Source organism: Conger conger, chromosome 6 (assembly GCF_963514075.1).
Source record: "Conger conger chromosome 6, fConCon1.1, whole genome shotgun sequence".
Taxonomy (NCBI): Eukaryota; Metazoa; Chordata; class Actinopteri; order Anguilliformes; family Congridae; genus Conger; species Conger conger.
This window is the reverse complement of record NC_083765.1, coordinates 27,387,324-27,414,220: the sequence shown is the minus strand read 5'-3', so window position 1 is coordinate 27,414,220 and position 26,897 is coordinate 27,387,324. Positions and strand designations below refer to the sequence as shown.

Genomic DNA, 26,897 nt, shown 5'->3' with positions numbered 1-26,897 from the left:
TCAAGTTTGCTTATGTTCAGCAAGACATTCATTGTAAAAGGCTTTTTGACGAGGGGTGCCCAGATTTTTGCAACCCACTGTAAGCTATGAGCTGTGCCATGCTTGAGTTATGGTTTTTAAGAAAGAAAGATTGGATGTTTAATATACTTTATTTGAAACATCAAAACCTTAGTTAAAGATATAATAGCATACATGTTAAGTTGTATAACATTTTGTTCCTGGTTTAGTCAAACTACATCCAATGGCTAATTAACCCTATACACCACGGGTACACCACGGAAACTGATTAAAGGTAAAAAAGTCCAGAACTTAAGACTGTTTGAGAAACAAAGCACAGACCTAACCCTGAAACTGGACTGCGCCGAAACTTTGAAAATGAAAGTTGCAGGGTCCTAAAAGAGCAGCAAACAGAAGTATGTATGGAGTAATTCCTCCCACACGAGGAGGGCAGTTATGGCTCCGGCAGGATCAAGACGCACTGGAGCCCGCCGCCCCCTGATTTCCAGAGAGGTCGATTGAACCGAAATCAATGACGACCTTTCCTCTCTTCGGCTGAAACTTCCTGAAACACACACAAATAAGAGCGTATAAGAAAGTCCTTTTTGTTAGAATGCTCATTTTTCCAGCAGCACCGCCCCCCTCCCCGTTTCCTCCAGGATTCTCTCCGTGCTGGATTCACCCCCCACCGTCACACTGCTCAGTGCCAGTCCCACAGCTGCAGCTGCTCTCCTGCAGGCCTCCAGCAGGCTGTCCTCCAGGGGCTCTGCTGGTCCAGCAGAAACGGCCTCCTCACTACTCACAGAGCTGCTCTGTGGTTCCACCAGACCCACTGGCCCCTCAACAACCCCCAAACCGCCAAAACACCCTCCCACCGGCCCATCTGCAGACTCGCCTCCTCCGTGACCCTTGACCCCCTTTCCCAGGAGGCCCGTGTGCGCTGCGCTACCCACCCCCCCCCCCAGGTCTCCCTGTCCCCAGAGGGCTCCTCTGCAGAGGGGGGACCCCTGGTGCGATGCCCCCTGGCACCGTCTGGACAAACCAGTGCACTCCTCAGCCTGAGCGGGGGGGGGGGGGGGGGCCTCTTTAACTCCGATAACTCAGGGGCAGGTGCTTTCAGAAGCGGTCCACAGCAAAAGTGGGCACGTTAATACTGCCAAGACCCCTGAGCCAGACTGCCAATCAAACGGGCCTTTCTAACGCCCAGCCTACGTGTTTAAGACCTTGTGGGCTTTGCGAACAGCACCAACTAAATGTCAAAACAAATTCGAACTTATTTTCTTTTTTTCTTGTCTTGAACTTTAACTCCTCAAGCAGCAGTGGAAAGGTGTGAATAGTTAAAAGTTTTAAAGCCCCCTTTCAAAAGCGCCTGCTTCAATCCCAAACTATACATATAAAAAAAAGTTTTAAAGATTGAGTTGAGAGTAAATAGTGTGCCATCTCTTTGGCCATTGGCAACAACCCCCCAAGGACAGCCATTCACTTTTGGGGCTTTTTACTGGCTTTTTTTTTTATTTAATTCAGCTTTAATTTCTTCCAGGAATAAAATATTTAATCCATAAGCACCAGGTATTCAGCATGCATCAATATTGCATGGCCAACTGTTAGTGGTTTTCTTCCCGTTTCTTTTTTTTCCCCCCATTCTCAGGTGGAAACATGTCAAGGTTATAAAAGCTGTTTTCTAAGCTACAATTGGATGTGAGCTCTATTTGATGTGCGAATGAAATCACCGGCCATAAATGGACAGAGAGGAAATATAATTGAACTGAGTTACATGAAGTACGCCTGCAGGTAGGAGACAGCGTTCAGACACCTGCCAGGGGAATTAATTTCTAAACCTCTCAAGACATGAAGATGTCTTCCGGGATTTTATATTGAAAATTGATTTTTTTCTTCCTTTCTTCTTTCCCGTAAGCTCATCCCCTGCAATAGGTTTTTCGTCTTTCCTTTACATCAGATAGAAGTCTTAAGACGCCACCGTACACTTCCTTACCTACGTTTATTGTCCTATAGTGGGAAGCTTGCCGCGGAAGCTCAGAATATATACGCGTAAGATTTACAGTGGAATTTCTCTTCTTCGCTCCTGCATCTTCTTTGCTCTCTCACTAACTGCCAATTGGAAATAAAGCCTGCTCATAATGGAAAACCTTAATCACCAGGTCACTCGTGCCATGAATGACATCCTGAATGTCGGAATCACATTTAATAAAGCTGTAGAATAATTTCAGTGCAAAATAAAAAATGGCAACACAGATGTTCATTAAAGAAGCAGATGATAAGCAGCACCACGGCGAGTAATGTGGGTGAGTGCAGGTGAAGGAACCATAAATCCCCTCAATAGCCCATTTTCCACCAGGTTGCAGAAACTAAAAGTGGGCAGGAAGTTCAGATCCACAACAGGAACTAAAGCGGCTCCTGGAGCATGGTTGTGTTTGCCTTCCCATCGCACCTCCAGAACCACGCAGAGTAGGAGTGGTCTAAAACTGAGTTCATGGACTGGTCAGTCTGCCACTCCGGTTATCGTAGTGTCATATCCTATTTTTGTAATTCTGCTTTGGTTTTTTCCATGACTGTTCAGTTTGAGTGACCTAGAATACTGACCACAGCTAGCTTGTTGCAGTAAAGTCCAATTTTACGCAATTTATAGTTTATATTTTATTTCCTGCAGTTTCCTGTTCTATATTACTGTAAACACTTAAAGGTCCCACACCTTTCCCACGCTTTTAGATCCAGATATCCATAAGAAAGTGATTTTAAACAGCAAAAGCAATCTCTTTACATGTCCAGTCTCCAGTGCCTATCATGAGCTTTACCAAGAACAGGCTGGTTAAGTGACTATTTTTAAGGCTCATGAATATCAATGTTCAGGCTAACTAGCTGGCTAGCTCTGCAACAAACTGAATGCCGTCTGTGCCAAGTGTTTGGATTTCTTCAAGCTTAAGGCGGACATATGCAAATTCACTTCTTTTTTTTTTCCAATTATTGTCCAAGTATGTTTCTGTTGGTATTGGCAACAAATATGCATTTGCTATACATAGGCATTTTAACTTCGCTAGAATTAAAGGCTATTTTAACCAGCCGTAGCTTGATGTTTCAATAAATGTTTTCTGTGTATTCAGGACTTACTTTTATTAAAATGCTGTACTTTAAGGCGCCAGTGACCTGAGAGAACCACCTATTCAGCAGGAATGTTATTTCTTTGCATACAAAGTGACACTAATGTTATTGGTTATATCATATAAAAATATGCTGTTACAAGTAAAATCTTACTTATTGGTGATCAAGTCAAGTTATATTTGTACCCACATTTGTAAAGTGATTTGGAGCTACCGTGCATTTAAAAGTGGCAGTTGTTTCACTCGGCAAAATACCATTTCCAAGTTAGCGGTTGACTAATCCGTGATGTACAAGACTGCTAGCCCCACCACATAGTTCTGGTACCTCAGAAAATAACTACAACATGAGCGAGACTAAAAGGGGTGCAGGAACCAACCCCCAGAACCTAAATCGCCCCTGGTTCCTCTGGTTTAAAAGGGGATTTAGTTGCTGAGTTCCTGAAAAGGGGCTAATGAAAAGGTATTAATATAATCTTAGTTGCGTGTTATTGAAAGGGGGGTGGGGGGCACGGCTAAATTTCTGAAATTCAACACGGAGGGTGAAGGGGGTTGACTGCTTATACTGCCAGAAAGCCCTCAGAACATTACCTATTGATATTGAGAAGGAACTATAAAACAGTTTTTTGGTCCTTTATTTATTTGTTTTTTTGTAATATAGCATTCTCAGTAGCACCGTGTGTGTGCGAGCACACCTGCAGTCGTGGAGCAATAAAGCTGTATTATTAACTCTGAGGAGGTGACCCAGCAGGGGGAGATGGGACTTCCTGTCCTCTAGAGGTGTGTGGCTGGATCTGGAATGACGGGTCTGCTCCCAGCAGCCGGCCGGGCTGGCAGGCTAACAGCCCTGGAGGGCACAACTCCCAAAAACCCAGGCCTCTCATCATTTACATTCACAGCAGACCTGGGTCAAACACTGTACATAATCATTCTGGATTCAAATACTGCTCTGTGCCCAACTGATCTTGTCTGGTGCAATTGAGCTTACCAAGAGGACCCGAAGTTGGCTTTTGCACTCCATGAGAGTATTTCATAGGTTCCAATACACCAGGCAAGCTCAGTAAAGCATAGAAAAGTATTTTAATCTAAATTATGCATTAGACCCAGGTCTGACTCGCACACCATGGAAAGGACAGGAGAGGGAGAGCAAGAAGGAATGACACAAGAACAGAAAGAGAAAGACAAAGTAAAAACAAGGAGGGGAAATGGGAACATTGGGGACAGAGAGAAAGAGAACAAAAGCAGGACAAAAAGATGTGGAAATGATAGGAAGAGAGGGAGGAGAGAGAGCAGAACAGAGAAGCAATCACAAGAGGACACTTCAGAGAAAGAAAGAGGTGATAAGAGATGGGAAAGAGGAGAGATTGAGGTTGAGAGGGCTAGAAAAAAACAAAAGAAAGGAAGAGAGAGGGATGAGAAAGAGGAGAGAATGGGGGAGAGGGCAGGGGAATGTAAGGGAAAAGAGAGACTCTGACATGGCGTACACAATTGAGTCTGTGCAGTGAAATACACCGCAGATGAGCGGGCTGAGACTGCAAACATCACAAAAACAAACACAAAAGGACAAAACAGCCAGAACTTCAACTAACTGGCACCAAAGTAAACTTGGCTCCAGCTGCCATGACGGTGCAGGGTTACTCCCGTGAAACCTGCCATGCGCTTCTCATTTCCGAACATCCACGGGGGATGGCGAAAAGGCTGTGACTAATTCCCCCAGTACTGCCACAGGGGCACTCCGCCGTACAGCCGGGGAAAGGGCGGGAGAGACAAATAAGCAGCCACAACCGTACACTACATTTTACGATAAGTGCATCGCTCCACCCACAAGGCCCACATGCTGTTTTATATTAGTATACTGATCTGTACTGGCTGGAGCAGCACTGCCCTGCACGCTTCCAGAGGTCCGTGAAGCAGCCATTACAGGTCAGTGTGGAATGGTGGACTGAGAGCTCTCCTTCACCAGAAAATGGCTTCTTTGAAGCAGAAGCCCTTATTTGTTTGTGCGGTCAGACCTGTCGGGCCCTTAAAGATGTAAATAATGACGTCTGTCTTTTTTTTTGGATCCTCTCTAGAGTGCTGTGGAGACTCACTTGTACTCGATCCCCGCCATGTCGAGTAGCCGTCTGGAGGCAGTAAATTCCTTTCGGCCATGATACTTGTCTGACAGATAAATCACATCCTTTATTCCTGTGGAGAGAGAGAGAAAGAGAAGGAGAGAAAAGTTAATTGATGGATGTGGTGGCGGGTGGTCAGAGGTGTAGAAGGAGGGTAGGGCGGATGGTCTTTTAACTTGCAGGTGCGGCCGTGACCCCGTATTAAGGGCTTGAGACACACAGGAAGAGGGAGCGCACTCACAAACCCTGCCTTGTGCCCAGTTTCTGTCGCACCGCCCAAACCATGCCTCCCCCTCACACCATCCTGAAGGCACATACAGAGACCACCCCTATGGGCTGCCAAGACTCCTCCCACTCACTCCTGAAGGCACAGAAACCACACCCACAGGCCACTATAGCTCCTCCCACTCACTCCTGAAAGCAGAGACCACACCCACAGGCCACTATAGCTCCTCCCACTCACTCCTGAAAGCAGAGACCACACCCACAGGCCACTATAGCTCCGCCCACACCAGAAGGCACATGCACTGACCACTCCCATGAGCCACTATGGCTCCTCCCATTTGCTTCAGAAGACAGAGAAAGCACAGGGACCAGGCCACGCTGTTTATGTGAAGCGAGGACAATCTACAGCCTCACCAGGGCAGGCAGACAGCTCCTAGAGTAATGAGCACCAAGTGAGGTCAGAGAAACTCATCTCCCATCCACTAACCCAGCCCAACCATGTCCCCAGAGCACGAACCAAACTCGCGAGTGCTTTAAATCTGCGTACGCTTGCAGGTTTATATACTGAAGCCACTTGTGACGAGGGACGACAGCAGTGTTTCAAAATGTACATCTAATAAACAAACCATAAATAAAAATGCACGCTGCACATTGTCAATATTCAGAGCGCAGCGCGCATATATTCTCGATGCGTTTGAACCTGGCACTGTTCCAGCTTCACGGAGCAGAGGAATGCTGATGGCTCAGAGGGGGGGGGGGGGGGGAGGAGAGGAATGCTGATGGCCCAAGGCGGGGCAGCCTGGAGTGCAGAGAGGGCCGGCACCCAGACATTCAGCCCCACAGAGAGCTGTCGCAGCAGATACACATCCAAAGGAGAAAAGTTAGCTTAACCTATTTTACTGGAACCTTTGAGTATGACATCTCAGCACTTCAAAATCACTTTTCCCAGGAGAATCCTTTTTGTTTGGTGGTGAGACTTGACTTTTTATTGATAACCAAAGGATAACACGCAACTTGCATAAAGCCACCAACTCCCTGACCCCTGGCATATGTCTAAAAGGTTTTTTTTATTTAAGGTATTTAAGACTCATACCGTGCTGCTACAACTACAGGATTTGGGCAAAGTGCAGCCAAGCCTTTCATAAAACCTGAATGTGCAGCCTTTTTCAGTCCCAGAAATATCAAACGCATTCCTTCGGTAAAAGAGAAGTTGTGAACAAAAAGAGGGGCAACTGTGTCATTACTGATATGTACTTGATGACAAAAGAGAAAGCGCAGCTCCTAAATCACCACTCAACTCGGCAACTCTGAAGGTATAAAAAAGTGCATTTAACCCAGATTACAAATCTTCCAGTGGTTGCAGACCGGCGGTAGTGGTGTTACGGCTGTAGTGGGGCTCCCACACGTCACATCCACTGAAAGCATAGTGCACATATGCTTCATGTTGTTCCCATCCAATCTGGGAGTCCCAAGCGCTTCCGCTAAATTGGGCATAGAATCACTCAGTGAAGGCCCTCAGTCACCAGGGGAAAGCAAACCTCATTGCTCAATAGTAACAGCTGTGCACCGGCGTTGCCCACGAGGGCGTTCGCCCTTCCGAATTGACTGAGGAATTTGCAGCAACGGGACAAGCATAGACTGATGACTGCTCTTTGCAAATTGGGGAGAGAAATTGAGAGAGGCAGGTTTAAAACCCCCCAAAAAAAGTTTGAAACGAGAAATTGTATTCAAAGACGCGTCTCTTTGCTGCACAGTGCCACAGAGTGCATCTTTATAGGCCACAGTCCATTAGACTGCACTACATTTAGCAGACACTATTATCCAGAGAGATGTACGACAGTGCGTACAGAATGTTTTGAGCAACAAGGAGAGATGGCCGCAGTAGTCAATACACAGTACTCGCATCAACAGTGAAACGTGAAGTGCTGTAGAAGGTATAAGAGATTTCAGCTGTGATGCTATGAAATGGATTTGAAGGCACCGTGTCAAATGAAGCATAGGCAAGGGTATTCAGGCCAGAATAACAGCTCAGAGTACAGGTATTGTTTCACTGGTGTCAGCAGGTGATTTTTCAGACAGACAGTCAGTGACTCTGCTTGCTTAACTGAAGAGATGTGGCAGAGAAGACCTTTTCAGGAAGGAGCAGCATTGCGACACTAGATTGAAGATCATAGCAGTCTGGCTGCAGTCACACAATAACCCACCTTCTCTTTCTGGCTAGCAATAAAGCAAATTGTGCTCCATTAGCCACAGCTGGCTAAGATTCAATACAAAACTGAGGGGGCCACATCCACGCGCCAATATCCAATGTCTTGACAGGTTGAGCAGATCGCCACAGTACAGACATTACTGTGTTACATTTTGTTCAGATATCCCCATTTACCTCAGGAAATCATGTGCCTCTCTGCTGATGAGTCACACGGGGGGACAGCCCAAGAGAAAGAACTGTGTACTAAGCATACTTCATATAAACTATAATTATACGTTTCTGAGCATCTGAGTATCAAGTAGTGTATACTTCAGCTATACTTCAGTATGCCATACGTTCACATGGGTCTGCCTAGCTCTGAAATTCTACACACTCTCCCAACACATTCCGCACAGGTGAAACTTCTCACATCGGTGCTGTAAAAGTTCCCCAAACCACATGGGAGGGAACATTGAAATTTGGCCGTTGTGATCAACAAAACATTGAGTAAGTGATCTGTGTAATCACTTCCATGAAATATGTTTCTGTGAGCATTTCCAAAAACCTTTGCAAACTTTTGCAAAAGCATGAAGCTTTTCTTTTTTCCGTAAGTTTGAAATACAACAGGACTTTCCCTGTCCCGGCTGCAGCTTTGCTGTAAGCACACAAAGAGGACCAGCTAACCATAGTAGAAAAACAAACTGGTAGCTAGGGAAGAGGAACAATATATAAAACTAAGCGGCTTTAAATTATTGCTTCAAGTTGTTCTGGACTGTGCCTGACTCTATTCTCTAAAACACACACGTAGCAGAAAACCTCTCCATGGACCAGTTACTCTTTTTTCCCAGCTCCCAAATCGGATTTTCCCAATTTCTTCTGTAGCAGGAACAAAAAAAAAAAAAGTTTCATTTTCTGCTGTCTTGTCTCTGCACTGAAAGTCCCCTGTTACAAAACCTTACGATGTGACAGACTGTGAAAGGCTCTAACTGATATTAAATGCACCCCAGTGAGAGAAGCAGAGTGGATGGGAACAGGTCAGGGCGTGGCGTGGCAGAAATGAGCATATGGGCTCCGACATCCAGAGAAGACTTTACTTTGTCTGGGGGGCAGTTCCTGCACAGATACTAACTAAACTGTGGAGTGGTTGTGTTGTGAAACCCGGGAGCACTAAGCCACCGCTTCCCATTGAGGCAGATGGGTACCGGCTGTAATCGCAATGCGGGGTTTTGGTGTCTCGTTTTGGAGCCACGCAACTTCAATAGGCAACACAAAACTCATTCTTTAGACTCCGTCAGCGAAGCAGGTAGCTTACTTTACTTGGTCAAAATGCCGGTATAAATATAAAGAATGATTTAAACAATGACATTGTTCAATTTCTTTGCCTTTGTTATAAAAAAGAAGTTTTTTAATGTTGCTTGATCTTTATTTTTAAGAAAGTATTTGTTAAGGCATGGGTACCATTTCGAAGGTATCATTTTAGCATTTTAGCTAAATTTAAAGGATATCCATCCCTAGGTATCAGCAGGTATTTTGATGACTAAACTGAGGATCAGACCAGTTTTATACAGTCCCTTCAAAAAGTATTGGAACAGCAAGGTCAATTGGGTTATCTGAAACCAAAGGTGCTATGTTCTAAGTAGTTTAACACATCTAGATGATAAACGATTAGACACAGTAGAAACCGCAACTCCATCCACAGTTGAACAAAGTGAGAAAAGAGAAAATCTTGAGAGATATACATTAGCCAACACTGTGAAAAATCATTAGAAGTTAGAACACATTACTTTAACAAATCTTCTCAAATTATAAGATTTCTGGAACAAAAGAGAAGATACTGCAAATGACAAGGGCCATCAGCTTCAAAACCAGCAAAGTACATCTTTGCCAGTAATAAACTGGATTGGACACTGGCTGACAACATTTGTTGTTTACTTATCTTTTTATTATATAAATGTATCTTAGACAGCATTATTGTTCTTCACAATATGTTTATCTTTACTTGTAATATGTTCACTGTAAGTGTTCATGCTCGTGATGTAAGTGTTAATGCATGTCATACATGTTATTTCCATATTTCTGTGTGTATTCTGTGTGTACAGTATAATATTGTATTGCTTTGGCAATATGACTGTAGTTGCCCTGCCAATAAAGCAAATGAAATTTAAATTGAGAGAGGGAGACACCACGGTATCTAAAAGTAAGGGGAAAAAGCCAGGTAAAGGGTAAAGATAAGGGGTGTGAGGGGGTGCATCCAGAGCTCCCCTCCCTCCCTCTCTCTCTCAGTGCTGGGGGAGCAGGTGGCATGTTAGGGCATGCCCAGGACAACAAAAGAGGGGACTATGGGGCCAGCCAGCGGAGCAGCAGAACCATTACCACGGCAGGGGCACCGGGGCACCGTGAAACACGCCTGGAAATGGTCTGGAAATGAGGTGGGGGGGCCAGGGACTCGGGAAGACAACCAAGGCATAATTAAACAACATTAGAATGCAATCAGCATTTTCACGTATTCTTCATTCCGGAACCCTAGCCCATAATTCCCCCCGATTCAGCCCCTCACATCCAGCTAACAGAAAGCTGGCACCAGCCGCAGACGTGGTGCTGGGCTCAATGAGGCTTAGGAAAGCCAGGGAAAAGATTTACAGTTTCACTACACTAATTATTTCCCTGCCTTTTGAAGTATAATTACACACTAAATGATTGTGACAGGTCCGTGATTGTCAATCCCTTCAACTTGGAAAAAAAAAAATGTACAAAATGTTAACTGCGAGTTAAGAAGGGAGTGCTTAAATAATCAAAGCCAGCCCAACTGAGCTATATGCTGAACGTGCTAAACAAAAACAGTACAAATCAGTCAGAGCCCTGGAGCTGGGGTGCCAGCCTGGCAGGAGATGGCAGATATTAGTGTTGCTGAAAGTAGATGATGCAGCTGATTTTCTGGGACTAATAACAGAGCAGTGTCCGATTAACCGTCTGCTGCAAAAGAGAGGGAGGGACAGAGAGAAGCGGAGGAGGCTGAGAAGAGAAAGAGGGAGAGAGAGTAAGGTAGAGAAGAAATAAAGATCAATGGTCTAAACAATGGTATAATAGTTTCCCACCAAGTATCAGGCAATTTTGGTTGATAATCTGGTTGCCTCTACCACAAGGCTGAGACTTGGCCATAGGCGGACTTTCCAACATTTCGATGACCCAAAGCACACCCCAAAATCCGCATATAAATGGTTCTGTGACAATAATTGTTCAGGTCTGGCCATCTCAGGCGCCAGACCTCAATCCAATCAAAAACCTGTGGGCTTGATAAACCCAAGAACGTGAAGGATCTGGCAAAGATCTGCAGAGGAGTGATCCAAAATCCCTCCCAATGTGTTCCTTAACCATGTCAAGCATTACAGAAAAAGACTCCACGCTGTAATCCTTGCCAGAGATACATGTGCCAAGTACTAAACCAGGGGTGCCAATAATTATGGAACCTTGATTTTGGTGAGATGTATTTTTGCTTAAAAGAATGCGACTCTGGTTGCTTCCACTGAAACATGAATAAAGTGCAGTATATTTCACACTTTGGCATTTTGAGATTCTCAATAATTACATTGTTTAATATATATATATATAGTACCGTGCAAAAGTCTTAGGCACCTGTATAACATTCTGTCCGGATAAGATTCTTTAAAAAATAATTCAATGAAAGGTCCTAAACAAACGTACTATACATTTTACAAAAATTTAATCTTTTGGAAAACGAATACTTGAAAATCTCAAATGTGTTCTTTTATACTAACACACACAAAAAAATAAACATAAATATAATAAAGTCTAGGGTGCCTAAGACTTCTGCACAGTACTGTATGTATAATATATATATATATATATATATATATATATATATATATATATATATATATATATATATATATATACATATATATATATATATATATTTGTGCATTGTCAGTCAGAGAATGTTCATGTGTGCAATGGTGAATGTTCCTTATATGTTCGTTTCTGTGCTTTGGCAACATAGGATGCAACTTGTCATGGCAATAATTTTTTTCAATTTGACTTTGAGAGCGAGAGTGGGAGAGACAGACAGGGGGAGGGGGAAAGACAAAAACAGAAAGAAAAAGACACAGAGAGGGAGGGAGAGAGGGGGCCCTCAGTCAGTCTGCTTTCAGGAGGAGCTCAACAGAAATTTAAAAAATGAAGTGTTACAACTCATTGGGCTTGAGGCCTGAACGTGTGGGAAACGTGTGGGGGTCCAGCCTGGGGTGAGGGCTGGGAGTGACAGCACCACAGCGCCCCCTAAAGCCCACTGCCCTCCCTGCCAGTCCAGCACCCAGCCACAGGGCCTGCGCTCACAGAGACGCTGAAGAGCTCACAGAGGAAATAAGGGTGACATGTATGAGGAAAAACCTCTGTGCCAGCACAAACTGAGGATGGGGGGGAAGTCAGTCTGCCATTTCAGAGTCTTAATGTTACTGCCCACAGTCAGAATGACAAGGCGCAGCTGTTTGTCTGACGACAAACAAACAAACAAACAAACAAACGAAAAACCTATTCCAAGCGTGCACATACCATGCCATACTGCGTTTCCTGGAAAAGACATCAAGAGAAATGAATAATTTAGGATCCACCCAAGAGTTCACCCTGTTGTTCCTCGCATCTTAGGAGGAACACAGACACAAATCAAAGGGGGGGGGGGGGGGGGGATTACACAAGCACTTTTGCCCTTCTCCTGTTGCTGAGGAGCACACCGCAGTCAAAGAAATGACAAATCTTGGGGTGATTTGAGCTTGATGTGTCTGGGCGTCTTTCGTGCACGAGTCTCTTCTTGAAGTGCGAGGGGGTCGCAGGAGGCTGAGGGGTGGGGGGGGATCGGGGGAAATAGCCGAAGGTGTTTCAGAAGAGCGGAGCCGCTTCTTAATGAGGTGGCAACCCCTGGATGAGGCGGCACCCCCACCGCGCGGTGCGAGAGACGTCAACCTCATCTCCGAAAGCAGCCCCCAAGGGGCTCCGCCTCTGCTCCCGCAGCAGGGGACCCTGGGAGAAACTACACATTTCAATAAGTATATCTAAAACAGTCTGAGACTGCTTTGAGTACAGCAGTCAAACTGCTGTGTTGCGGGTAAAAAGTTGGGTGTTGTCTGAAACAGAACTGAACAGGCACTGCTGGGCGCGTGTGTGAGTTACTTTGCTGGATATTCTTCACCTTCCAGAGGTAAATCAGCACAACTCCAGGCACCGCTCGCTAAGCCAGTGAGCCCGCCGTGGAGTCAGTGGGTGAGAAAGCGCTCATATCATTTCTAGGGCTGCCTCCTCTGCTGTCAGGGCCTGCCCTTGCCCTCTTTTTTGGAGGCCAGGGTGATTTTAACCCCCGAGGGCCTGGGTTTGCCCTTCATTTCTCACTCACCGTGATAGCTTTGCATGTTTCTCCACCTGCTGGGAAAAACCACCTACACTAGAAAGAGCCAACAAAAAACTGGCACACAAAATTAAACAAAACAGGGGAGGGGGGGAAAAAAGCCTCTAATGATGTGTATTACACGGGAGAGTTACACTTCACACACGGCACACAGGAAGAGTCACCGCTGTTTGGAAGGGCCAGGGGAGTAATTTAAACTCTCTCTCCTTGGGTGGAGTATTGGCAACTATGCCGGTCCAAACTGGCACACTGCGGACCACTAGGCATATCAACATCAACCAAGGACCACTTTAATTCCTTATGCCGACCAGAAGGTAAAGATTCATCACAGTGCCAAATTAGTGTAATCAGCAGATTAAAGGTCCAGATGTAGCCAACAACATCTTGGACAATCGTTATAAAGGGACAAGCTTGGGCTACCCGGATTCAGCTCATCAAAAACAGCCAGGGCGTAGCTTAAGGATGGGGTATGCTTCATAAGAACCTCTCAGAGAGAGGGGGGGAGAGAGGGAGAGAGAGAGAGAGAGAGAGAGAGAGAGAGACCCACCTGCCTGGATGATGAGCTTGGCGCACTCGTTGCAGGGGAACAGGGCCACATACATGGTGCAGCCCTTCACATCGGCGGAGTTCTTGTTCATGATAGCGTTCAGCTCTGCGTGACACACTGCAAGGGGGGGGGAAGTGACAATGTTAGCGTGTAGCATCGACATTCATAACATACAAACATGCACGTTCACACGCTCGCAGGCACGGGCACATGGACCCACACAAACGCATGCGCGCGCACTCACGCATAACAGCATCTTACAGACAATGCTTCAAGCCCGAACAGATGTATCCTCTTTCCGACAACATCGGCCACAAAAGGGGAGGTAATTGTTCAGCTGAAGCGCTAATTATGTGAAATGAATGGCCCTATCAGCGCTGATAAATTGCCATGTTTTGACTGAAAGCCAACGACCACCACTTCGCTGACAGTGTTGGCAGAGCTCAAAGTCTACAGTACAAACACACAAAAACATAACCCCGCTAAGAGAGAGCAGGAGGATGCATGAGGCGTATAAAAACGCGGTGGAATCAATCATTCAGACCGACACCGGCATAACGGGAGGACACTTCAAGTCTGACAATGTAAAAATTATACAGTCAAAACATTTAAACAGACTATCAACATGGTGGCACCTAACTCCAAGACACTGAGAACAACAGAACCCTAGGTAACAATTAACTGAACAATGCCTTTCTTTCCCTAAAGTACATGAATGAAGATGGAACAGACTGTGTTCACAGAAGCACAATCCCGCTTCGTAAACTCCAGCTGTAAAATCCCATAAGGCTTCAAGGCTCGCTCAATGAGAGACATACAAGAGCCAAGAAAAGAGAGAAACAATGGCCGCTTACAAGGTGATCAATCAGCGCACCATCAGGCAGGCAAACTCTGCCCTCAAGATTTCTTTTCAGATTTCAACACTGCCATTTCAACCTCAAATTCGGCTTACACAACAAATCAAATACAGTCAAGAACCTCAAAATAAGGACGTTGTTCTTCAAAGGGGCCCCAGTATACTTGAGAGGCAGCATCGTGTTCCATCACTGCCAATCCCAAATAACAACAACCAAGACACCGCGTACTACCACAGTACACAGAAGGTCCTGAGGCGACACGCAACGGTACGTGGATTTGCAACTGACTTGATAACTGCAGGGGATGTCAATATCAAGGCATTCAGAGAGGGCGATGTGAACACATTATTTTCTGCCATCAGTAGTTTAGCAAGAGCTGAGAAAAGTGAGAATTAGAATGAGCAGCCCCCACACCCTAAAGCAGCAATGAAGGCCACACAGGGGACTCCACGTGTAGATCCTTATGTACCTGATGACAGGAGAGGCTGCAGAACTTACACATTCCTCCAGAGTGAGTCCCAGTGCCGGGCAGCTCCTTTGTGACTGCACGTCTCAACTGCCATACATGGCAGGACACAGGAAGCTCCATTAAAGAAGACTGAAACCCTCCTCATGAGCACAGCGAACAAATTGCTGTCACCATACCTCCACGGCAAACAATTCCACAGGATATTTAGAAGGTATTTTGGACCGTCTTCAAAGACAAAGCAATTCTTCCCTGAAGAAAAGCAGGAGGTGTAATTACAGCCTTTGGGTCTGCAGAGGTGCAAGGGCCTCCATCAGATCCGCTACACAAATTGTCTCTGCAAATTTCTAAATCCAAGCTAAACGAGACAAGACAGGCAAGAAAACACAGGACGGAGACTACCAAATAAACTGAGGTAATTTCTGAGATGGTCAGGCTAATATAATTACACTAACCCAGCAACTCACAAACAGTTGCTAACAGCACAGGAATTTAGCTTGCCTGAAACGGCCTGCAATGAAATGAAAATGTATTCCAACTGTGAAAACATCTACTCACCTAATAAATGGTGAATAAAAGCGGACTGAAGTCGTTTAAGCCATTCTAATTTCTTCTTTAAAAAATCATTCCTTGCGAGTAATAAGTGCTGGAGATGCGCCAGTTAATTTACTCCTGACAGCTGGCTATGTGCAGTTTTTGTCTGCAAAGCTTCTTTTGCCAGCATAATGTTTAGAAGAGACATCTTTCAGCTACGGGTAGCCCTCCAAACTGCTTTCAATTACTTTTGAGATGCCTATCTTTTTTTTTTATATTCAACCCCAAACAGCACAGCTCCTCAGAGAAAGAAAATAAAAACACGAAAGGAAACTATGGCTTCACCTTTTCCATTTTCAACCCCAGGCAATGAACCTCCCTCAATTCCCAATCACGCATCAATGCTACAAACACAGGTGCTGCTTCCAGTCTGGGAACTTGGGAGGGTTTGTGCCAGTGGGGAATTCTGTCGGGTGCATTTCTGTCAGGCGAGTACCTTTTCTTTACCAATATAGAAATGCAGTTTTCCGCTGAGCAGGAACAGCACAACAGTTGAATTTACACCACACAGTAAATCGGCCGTGCTGTGGAATACAAGTGTACATTAGAGTGTGGAGCAGTGGTCTACAAAAATGTGTATTATGTTTGGAAGGAGTGGTGGTCTATAGCAGTGGTCTCTACAAGGTATTGGTGTCTGGATGGAGCCGTGGTCTATACGAGGCATCTTGATGTCTGGGTGGAGCAGTGGTCTATATGAGAGGTCCTGATGTCTGGGTGGAGCAGTGGTCTATACGGGAGGTCTTGGTATCCTGGAGGAGCAGTGGTATATACAAGACGTCTTGGTGTCTGAGTGGAGCAGTGGTCTATACGGGAGGTCTTGGTGACTGAGTGGAGCAGTGGTCTATACAAGAGGTCTTGATGTCTGGGTGGAGCAGTGGTCTATACAAGACGTCTTGGTGTCTGAGTGGAGCAGTGGTCTATACGGGAGGTCTTGGTATCCTGGAGGAGCAGTGGTCTATACGGGAGGTCTTGGTATCCTGGAGGAGCAGAGGTAATGTGCTGGGGCTTTATGTTTCTCCATGTCTTGCTTCGCCAGGTGTGTTCCGCTAACAGGCCCAGACAGATGGGCTGTGAGGTGCCCTCTGCTCCCCCTCTTGTTGCCCTCTCTCCTGGCTGTCGCCCCCCAGCAGGGCCCTGCTAATTAGAGTGGCCCAGGGCAAGGTAGGGGCAAGAGGACAAGCACCACCTGGCACCTTCCGGGTTCCTTGCCCCCACCCCCGACCGGGCGCCACACTCACTCTAACAGCCAGGGTCACAAAATATCTTTTTTAAACCAGCACAGAAGAGGAGAAGAAAGCAGGTCAGCTTTTCTCACTAGCCATTGCACCCCACCCAACCAGACACATTTTGGATGGTTTTCTCCCCCCCCCCCCCCCCTTCCCATTGAATTGAAAGCAGCTCATAAAAATCATTTTCACTGGTAAAGCAGCGGCAGAAGCTGGCGTCCCGACATGCGGGCATCACGGGGAGGCTGGCTCCACGCCAGCGCTGGGGGCAAGGCTGCTGACTCCGACAAATGGCGTATCATTAACTCTCCCGGACGCGGGTGCAGCCATTACATTTACATTTCTGTGGTGTTTAGATGCGTTACGGTAAAAACAAATGATGGTGCATTACGTATTAGGGAGAACGCGGGGTAAGGTGGTTCAATTATTCCCTGAATGCAAATATCAGCATATCAGCACCGGTAGTGGCAAATCAATTCCCGGTTTCTTTCCTTCTTCAAAGGCAAGTTTTCCTTTACCCATGCCTTTTCCTTCTTTAAACTGTACACAAATATTTTATCCACTGTACTACTTTTAAATACATGCATTATATTATTAAACTGTTACAGAGGAGGAAAAAAGATCGAGAGATTTTAAGCATGAAGTTTTTAATAATGATTTTTGCAATCATGAAGCAGGAGATTTTTTTTTTCCCCCCCTTCTCTTGAATGAAAAACCACTTACAAGAGTAACAGGCTGGGTAGAAGCAGCCATTTGGAAGACTGTTTCCATAGAAACCTGCAAATGATTGATAGTGTGGATGGGGGCACAATAGGGAGGATGACTGCAGCCAGGCTCGCTGCCCCCACCCACCCTCGCCGGCTCCAGTGTACAGGGGTTAAACAGATCAGCCCGGCCCCGGCCAAACAAATCCTCTTACAGAACTCCCTCTCACACTCGCACACAGGGGCTCAACTACACAAGCCTTCGCCCCAAGCATCTTCACACTCTTCCTGAACGCAGCAAAAATCTGCCCGCACCTGCCGGCCCGCCCACACCCCCTCCCTCCATCCCGGCCCCACCGTGCCCCCGTTGACTTCGGGCGTGTTCCAATCACCTTCTGGATGTACTACGCAAGACGAGAACATCACCTGCAGAGAACCATCTGGCTGGCAATTGTGTGTGTCGGTGTGTGTGTGTGTGTATGGGGGGGGGTTTGATAGCCTGAATGACATTTTCTACAATGAAGACCACAAAAGAAGTGGACAAGCGTCTTGTGTGACGTTATTCTCAACAAGATGCTGTTTATCATTGCGGATGTATGCACAAATCGGCACATACACGTTTTTCCATTTCAAAAAATGTAATTACAAAATAAAATGAACGTATATAAATAAATATCCACAGTATGAGTTTACCTGGTGTATTGTCTCAAACTATTCCCTGGGAAGGGATTTAAGCAAACAGGTGAGGTTCTGACCAAATGAAAAGGTTCAAGTCAAGTGCCTATTTAAAAAGAAAAACAAAAGGTGTTAAAACGTGAAAGGCGCATCTGAAGCGCCGGCCGCTCGGTTGTCGGGGGGAACAGCCGCGGGGCAGCCTTTCACAGCGCGCGGTGCGGGGGGCCGAGTGAGGGACCTCTGAGTGAGCGAGGCCGGCAGCATTAGGAAGCAGCGCCCCCTGCAGGTTACACAGGAATCACAAATATAAAGGCAAAAAGACAAAGGGCCGATCACCGTCTGAGTGAGCGCGCTTTCAAAAAGGGGCACGGACAGCAAAACCTTCCTGTTTTCCCCTTTAATAGGTCACCATTACACCCTCTTTCCTCCTGAAAAAGGTTATTCTTTCCGCCCATTACAGTTCCGATGAAATAGGGCTCATTTAGTTTTTTTACAAAGTAAACCAGTGTGCATTTTATCCCTTGTCGCCAACAATACAACAGCAGCAATCTCGAGCCCTTTCTGCCATCCGCGTATAGTCTGCCATTTACAACAGCAAAAACGCTAAATCAATTGGCAGCAAGACTGCAGAGGAAGGCAATCACAAAGCACCCGCCTGTCTTTCTGGAGCTTTCCGCGCAATCACGGGCGTCTGAGACCCAGCCACACAATCCTGGAGGGTAAAACATGCACACCAGCCCCTGAAGTGTCCACATCCTTATAACCAGTGGACACAGAGTGCATTGGGACCTGTCGGGAACTGAAAAACACAGCTGTTCTCATTTTCAGGGAAGAATGGGCACTGCGTGTGGTTTACCCTGTTTCAGAACTCGGTACCAGTTAGGAGAACGGTGTAAATTCACTGTTTGCAGTATGCTTTCTGTGACATCACAGGGTTAATGAACATCTTGGCTTGGTGGGTTACCAGTTGTGTTTGCGGGTTTGCGGGTCACTTTCCCATAATCTCAGTCAGTGTCGGTGCGCTCTGGAAAAGGGATGTACCCCAGCTCTCTTACGGCCCTATGTTTTTCGGAGAGGGGGTGCGTGGGAAGGGAGACTCACCGTAAGGGTACTTGGTGTCCAGCCAGTCAGAGGATGACCGAGCCCAAGGCAGAAGGTCATCATTGCAGTCATTGGGCATCCCGTTATAACCTATCCCCACTATCTTGTTTTCCTGGTTCACAATACAGGCTCCCACCTGAAATGAAAAGGGTATTTCACTCTCAGAGGGCTAGAGGCACTGAATCCATCTCTAATATAAAAACCCAAGTAGAGAGACAGAAAGAAAAGTGGGTCATTCAAAAAGAAGGAATATTTTGGAAAAGGAGGAATATATGAATATGAGACTTTAAACATTCACCAAGAGCAAGCACATCAGCCACCCTGAGTACTGCCTTTTATATAGTAGGTAAGCCCCTAAATGTGGGGGCAACAGAATCTGGTAGGAACCGGCCAAATTCACAACTTCTGCTTGCAGCCCTGCAAGCAATGTGCTATCCGAGGAAACTGAGCAAACTACACAAGGACTGCACAACATCCCTGAAACATGACAGCTTTCAGATGCACCTGGACTGCACACTGTAGCTTTAGAGTTCAGGTCTCATTGGTTAAGACTTTAAACGTGCACAGGTACTCTGGAGGGTGGATCACAGGACGGTATCGGCATGGCACTGTGGCACCATGGCAACAGGAACAGTAACCACAAGGCTGTGGATATGAACGCCGGTATTTCTGTCAGACCCTTCACAAGTGATCATGTCAGTCACAGTCCATGACTATACAATGTAAGCATGGGGCAAGGGGTTGTTTAGGTAGCAATGACAGACCTAAATGGCAGCAAGGACATTTGGAACATACCATTGTATGTATGTATGTATGTATATATATATATATATGTGTGTGTGTGTGTGTGTGTGTGTGTGTGTGTGTGTATATCCTCAGTCAAATGACGTACATCTGGGGTGTCTCGGTGGCGCAGCCTGTAGAGCACTGACCGCATGCTCATTGCGAGCCGCGACGTCGGCGGTTCGAATCCGACCGTCTGACATTTGTTGCATGTCTTCCCCTCTCTCTCGCTCCCATTCTTCCTGTCTCTCTATACTATACTGTCCAATAAAGCTGAAAAAGGGCTAAAAAATATCTTTTAAAAAAAAAAAAAATGACGTACATCTGCACATGCAGGGACTCGTAATTCCTCTGTCTCACTGTCCGTAACGTCGATGTAGCACGAGATGCATCACGTTTCAAAGCCAGTTTGTTGAGGCAGAGATTACAGAAAACGGACGCCAGTGCCAGTCAAGGTCAGGCTGAGCTGTAAGATGCATCAATAGAGAGCTTTCACTCACCTGCTCTGGCACCAGAGCCCCAGAGACTCACAGAGATATAAATGCCTGCACCCAGAGGGGGGGATATGTAACATACATCTTCAAACTTCAGCACCAATACAATCAGTATGGCCACAGACATGGAAAGGTGGGGGGGGAGGCCTTCTATGAAAAATAATCCATCTTTGTTTCCTCGCCCCAGGAAGGTGATGAAGAAGCAGAGACTCTGAGATTTAGGTCTGGAGACACGACCCTGTGCACTACGCTGTATAAACAAGGCGTCAGCTTCCTGTTTTCACTCAGAAATACTCGTCTTATTGTTGGTAGTTGGATCGCACGGACTCAAAAAACTTTTGCTCTCCCCCCAGCCCCAGATTTACTGACACCCCAAACAACGATCCTGGCACGGCTTTAATAAAATAACAATACAACCTGTCAGTGTCAGCAGACAAACTCCCCCCTTCTTAAAACGAGCCCCCCAACAACTCCCCTATCGGGTGCGCCGAGGCTGGGTGCCTGGAGAAGAGCATGCTGGGAAGGGGGCTGGGATGAGAAGTGTGTTAGACACCCCGCTGTGCCCCTCTGGCTCAGACCTACCCCCCTCTCCTGGATTTGGGCTTATCAAAGAGAAGCAGCTCCAGCTCTCATAAACCCCATTCACTTTCCAGACACGCGCACACAAACACACACGCTAGCATAAACCCATGCACATACACGCCAACATAAACCTGTGCACATACATGCTAACATAAACCCATACACATGCTAACATAAACCCATACACACATGCTAACAAAAACCCATACACATACACACGCCAACATAAACCCATACACGCCAACATAAACCCATACACCGTAACATAAACCCACACATATACACACGCTAGCATAAACCTGTGCACATACACGCCAACATAAACCTGTGCACATACACACCAACATAAACCCATACACATACACACCAACATAAACCCATACACATACACGCCAACATGAACCCATACACATACACACCAACATAAACCCATACACACGCTAGCATAAACCTGTGCACATACATGCTAACATAAACCCATACACATGCTAACATAAACCCATACACACACACACACAGGCCAACATAAACCCATACAGATGCTAACATAAACCCATGCACACACACACATGCTAACATAAACCTATACACACGCTAACAAACACTCATACACGCAAAAACTGCATGCAGACATAAACCTATACAAACACACACACACACACACCAACATAGACCCATATACATACACACAGACACAACCTAACAGAAACAGAAACATGCTAACATAAACCCAAACACATATACACAAATACATGGTCAAATCACATGTAGACATTCATTCCAACAGACATAGACCAAGACATATAGACATATACACATTATATACCCATATAGACATTATATACCCTTCAGCATGCATACACATTTATTTAGCTCATTCATTCCTTATTACAGGCAGGGCTTCCTTTATTATTTTTCGTTTCTGCACACTTATTAAGCATTGGTCCGAGTAGGTCCCTTTTTTTCTTGGGAGAAAAGCATCAACCACTTCAAGAATTTTGAGTCCCATATAGGCACAAACACATTTGCATTCAAAGTGACATCAGCAAAAAGCTCAAGGCTAAGGGGACGACACTGTCACTGAAGATTGTAATTAAAAGGGGGCATCACCAATTCTGTCATCAATTTAACCGCTCGTGGTATGACATCAGGTAATACAATTCACATGCACCAAACTGTAAAACATCAGTGCTCAAGGCCTTTATTTTCCCATTTTGATGGAACCGATTGTGCACCGGAATTAAGGATGAAACAATGCCTAAACAACTGCTTATACTAATATCACTACTTTGTTCCTCACTGTTTTTAAGGCACATTTTAGCCCCGACTACTTTTCCCCACCTTCGCACGACTGAATCATACTCATAGGCTCATCTCTGCAGCATCCATCAGTCAAGCCGGGAGAGCAGACTCATAACGTGCCCTATCCTCTTGAATTCTACAGGACAAGGAGAAAATCGAGCGGCACGTCAACCGCGAAGAGTAATGCTCTACGTGTAATGTGGGAAAACCCTGAACGGGGGAGAGGTGTAGGGCAAAACAGTGGCTGACAAAACTGACAAGCACCAACTGAGGTACAGGCTTCCGAGAAGAACTGAAAGTAAATCTGCAAAGCAGACATGTGGTCACCTAATTACCCCACCTGCATGGTACCTCATCAGGAGAGTCATACTTTGAGTGAATTTGGTCGCAAGTTTGTGAGCACTGAAGAAAGCATGAGCTGAAATGTTTGCCCCTGTAATGTCTAGTATCTATCACATGCCTTTTTTTGCACCATGCGTTTCTTGTCCCATTAAATATATTTTTCCGAGACCATTTTGTCTGACCCTTTATGCAGAGTGCACTCGGCATCTCATTCCTTATTATTGGCTCTGGCGACATGCACCTGAGGTAACTTTTATCGACTGAGTGCAACAATTTATTTTTTCAAAATAAGGACGACCAAACGCTCTAGACCTGTTAATTACTTTGGATTTAAGAACCAACTGGTTTTTTATCATATTTGCCATATTCCCACAATTCCTGCCACGCTCCGCCCGAACCCACAGAAGCAGCTTCTTCTGATTATTGCACCATGTACCCACTACCCCCACACAGAAACGCACGCACACACAGACCCCCAAATTTATTCAAAAGGGCTTCTGACATGCTCGTGTCAGCCCAGTTAATATTTAATGTCAGGACAGAGCAGGGAGTAATGTAAGCACAGGCTTACATTGGGGTGGGGGTAGTCAGCATTGATGGGGAGGGTGTTAGAATACCTGTGAGTTTGGATCCTTGCTCCTTTGTGCTGACAGGAAGGCAACCGCCATGAAATATTCAGGCCACTCCAGGTAGTCCTGCCTCTTCTTGCAGGGAGCCTCGGCCTCAGCCCTGGCATGCCTGGCAGCCCGGACAGGAGAGACAGTAAAGAGACTGTGAGCACAGGCGTGGGGCAGGACGCGGGCGCTTTAGGCAAAGAGCCCACCTCCCCACAGCCAGCACTGCAACTCCAAGACACAGAGCCAAGGACCAGACACTGGACACACACGCACGCACACGCATGCGCACGCACGCACGCACACATGCACGCACACACGCACACAGACACACACAGACACACAAAAACATCTGTCTTCAGTGTTTTAGTCTTGTAATGACATTAAAAACATTTTTCTCTCAAGTCGAAAATATTTGCTTGTTTTAAGCTACCTTTTGCTTGACAAGCGAATTATTTTTTACCCCAATAACCTCACTGGCAATGTGCAGTCTTATTTAGGAAAAAACGTTATAGAAGAGAGAAATGAAGTGAACATACACTACTTGTTGAGATTTACTTTTTTTTGTCCGGTGCACATCACAGGCACCATTGCTCTACTGCTAGTTACTGTGAAACAAAACAGGCAACGTGTGGCCTGGGGATTCCCCACTTCTAGACCATCTCTATCTAACCCCCTCTAGACAAGTTAAAAAACACATAAGGTGGACAGCCAACAAAAAATAAATAAATGAGACATTCACCATTCAGAGGAAAGCAATTCTTGATGTGTGTCAAACTGGATGTTTATTGCTTATGAAATCCATTTTATGCCTCTGAATAAAATCATGGAATTGTCCCAGGAGACACACAATGTTGTGCCCTACACAATGGTACAGGTCCTTAATTTAAACTGGAGCATTTCAAATCCACATACCGACACCAACACTAGAAACGGTCCGTTTCTTTTATGGTTTAAGCTTTCAGGGAGCTGCGTCATTATCATTAGCACCAGAGTGCTCTGTGGGGCTTGAGTTAAAGGCTGACCTGTGACACATTGTGTTACACAGGGTCAGTTTATTTTTTTTAAATAAAAAAATAAACAATCACTATAACAGTAAATGGGGAGCACAGCTATGAATATCATTGTATTTTGTAGCTTTATCCAACCGTGAATAATACTGAAACCGTCTGGATCCAAAAATCCTATCATTCTCAGATTCAGGAGAGAGAGAAAAGCAGCAGTCTTTCTGACCTGTGATGTACTTTCACTGATGGGGAATTGGGGCACGGGGATTATGAAAAACGGAAAAACTGCATTGAAGCCACTATTGCAATGTGATTTTTAAACTAACTCACTGTTTTAAACTAACTTTTCAAGCTAAGGAGCAATTCGAATTAGTCTTATTGCCAGTGTCAGGAGGCTCCACACTGTACGGGGCAAAGATGCACTGCGGCTTCAGTGTCACTTCGGATGTCTTGAGGTGTGCATGTGCAAACCAAACATTTAGCCATACGGCAGTGTTTTATCAACGGTTCACATCCACATCAGCGGTCACTATGACGTAAAAAATATCTGTACCTGTATCATGATTTTAACAGCTGAAGTCCAACTACCGCAATGCATGAATTGTTTTGTTTACAGTTACAACGCAGATAGATCAAGCAGTGACGACAACATACAAGCACATGTAGCAACTAACGTAACAGAACGCATCTTAGAATAGCTCGGGAATGCATGTTATTTCACGTTAGCCCTTGATGACGAACAAAATGAATAATTATAACGATATATTCAGCTTGTAAACATACAGCTAGTCGCTAGACAGAACAGCACGTACAAACGTAGCTTGTAAACGTAAGTTGTTGCTAGCTAACAGCTGCATGGTTAATCTCCAAACCATCTTAATAAGTGCACGCCTTTAAATGTGAAAGTTACCCATTTTGTAGTGATGTCTCTTTACTCGCTTCTGTGTTCATCTCCTAGTTTTTGCTTTAGTCTTATTCAGTATTTTCTTTCCCCAAAACTATTTTGGGTATGCGTTCACAGAAAAAAAATGTGTGCTCTTTCCTTTGCCATGCACGCTGTGATCTCGCGCTAGCACACATGCTTTTTTCCCGCGCCTGCAACTAGTACCACCCATAGGCTCAGAGAATGTGTTGTACACGGAAATTGTTTCTTTCTGCAACCAGACACCCATACTGCATTATGTCAATGTCAGCGCTGTTGCCCCAATTCCACCGTGTAAAGCCTGTGAAAGTAAGATACAATTTGTTCTTACTATATAATAGCGCCCGTACATAAATCCATAGGCTACTTGGCCAAGTTAGCTAGGCTACCTAATTTACCACGTATGTGTTGGTAGATTGAAGCTCATTGTTGCCGTTTCTCAAATGTTTATCAACATATTTTGAATATGTGCATATAACATAATTTGCAAATAAGTTGTGGCTGATGGGGCAATGAAACCATGAAAACAACATATAATACCACCCATAGCCACTACGCGGCAGTGACGCAGTTTGCATAACTTTGAACACATTCTCCGCATGTGTAGGGCAGAGTTGTATGCTCCTTCACAATGCTTGCCTTTTTAATGTTAAGTTAACAATATTTCTGATCAGTTGAAAATAAATAGTTATTACTGCTACAGATTTTGATATGTGTTTTTGATTCGACATAAACTGATTCAAATGAATGCACAATAATTGTGCATCGTGAATATCCTAACATGGTGAATATATCTAATGCAACTAATTGTTAGCTATAATGGAGTGACACAGACATTAAGAAGGCTATAATCTTTCTTGAATCAGGGTGAATTTCCATTATATGCACTGACAATGAACAGGATTTTCCTGCAGATTTGCCATTTTTGTTGTTCAGCCTACCACGGCGTGTTAGGTGTTGTTTTTATAGGGAAAAATAAAGACAATACCTTTTCTAATGTATCCCTTTATTCGGCTGGCATGTTGTTTTTCACAGCTTTTTCTGCAACAGCTGGTGAACCTACAACTAGGCTACGATATCTGCAGAATCAGCGCTGTTTTATTCTTGTTAACAAGCGCCTTGTTAACGACGCGTTGATAAATTTACAAGTCACGAACATTTCTTAATCTCCTAACACATTTATTTTTGCAGGTCTGCAACTGCGCAGTCTGTGGATTCACAGCTTCTGTCATGTACGGGAGAGCGCGTCGTTCCGCTGCGCAACAATGAGATACCTTTTTCACCTGTCCCGGAGGCATATTTAGGATGCATGTTTTCTTTTTTGGTGTGTATGCTACTCATATTTTTCTGTTCTTGTGAATTGTGTTTTTCTAAGACAGGTTCATTCATATGCAATGTCACCATTCTGATTTTATCAGTACATGTTTTAGTTTTGCCAGCCAATATACAGTAGGTCGAATAATTTTCCAGTCTCCTACGACACCCCACCTCCGCAGAAAGACGAGTTGATCCCTAAGTTTATGCATTTTCATTAAAATCCCAGTGGATGTGTGCCTCTTCATTCTGCATTCTTGGTATCATAGTTATGAAACTCATATCAGATCCCTGCCCAAATCTGGAACATGGAC

At 45.1% G+C, this 26,897-nt stretch overlaps 1 protein-coding gene across 1 annotated transcript; it reads right to left on the bottom strand.

Moving 5' to 3' along the window:
- Positions 1-130: 130 nt before the first annotated feature.
- dctd (dCMP deaminase) lies at positions 131-25,448 on the bottom strand. The gene is made up of 6 exons (XM_061246551.1): positions 25,258-25,448; positions 23,344-23,464; positions 19,224-19,359; positions 13,601-13,717; positions 5,201-5,297; positions 131-562 (listed from the first exon to the last, which is right to left on the bottom strand). The coding sequence occupies exons 1-6, from the start codon at positions 25,296-25,298 to the stop codon at positions 469-471; spliced, it is 606 nt and encodes a 201-aa protein (XP_061102535.1). The 5' UTR covers positions 25,299-25,448; the 3' UTR covers positions 131-468.
- Between the last annotated feature and the right edge of the window lie 1,449 nt (positions 25,449-26,897).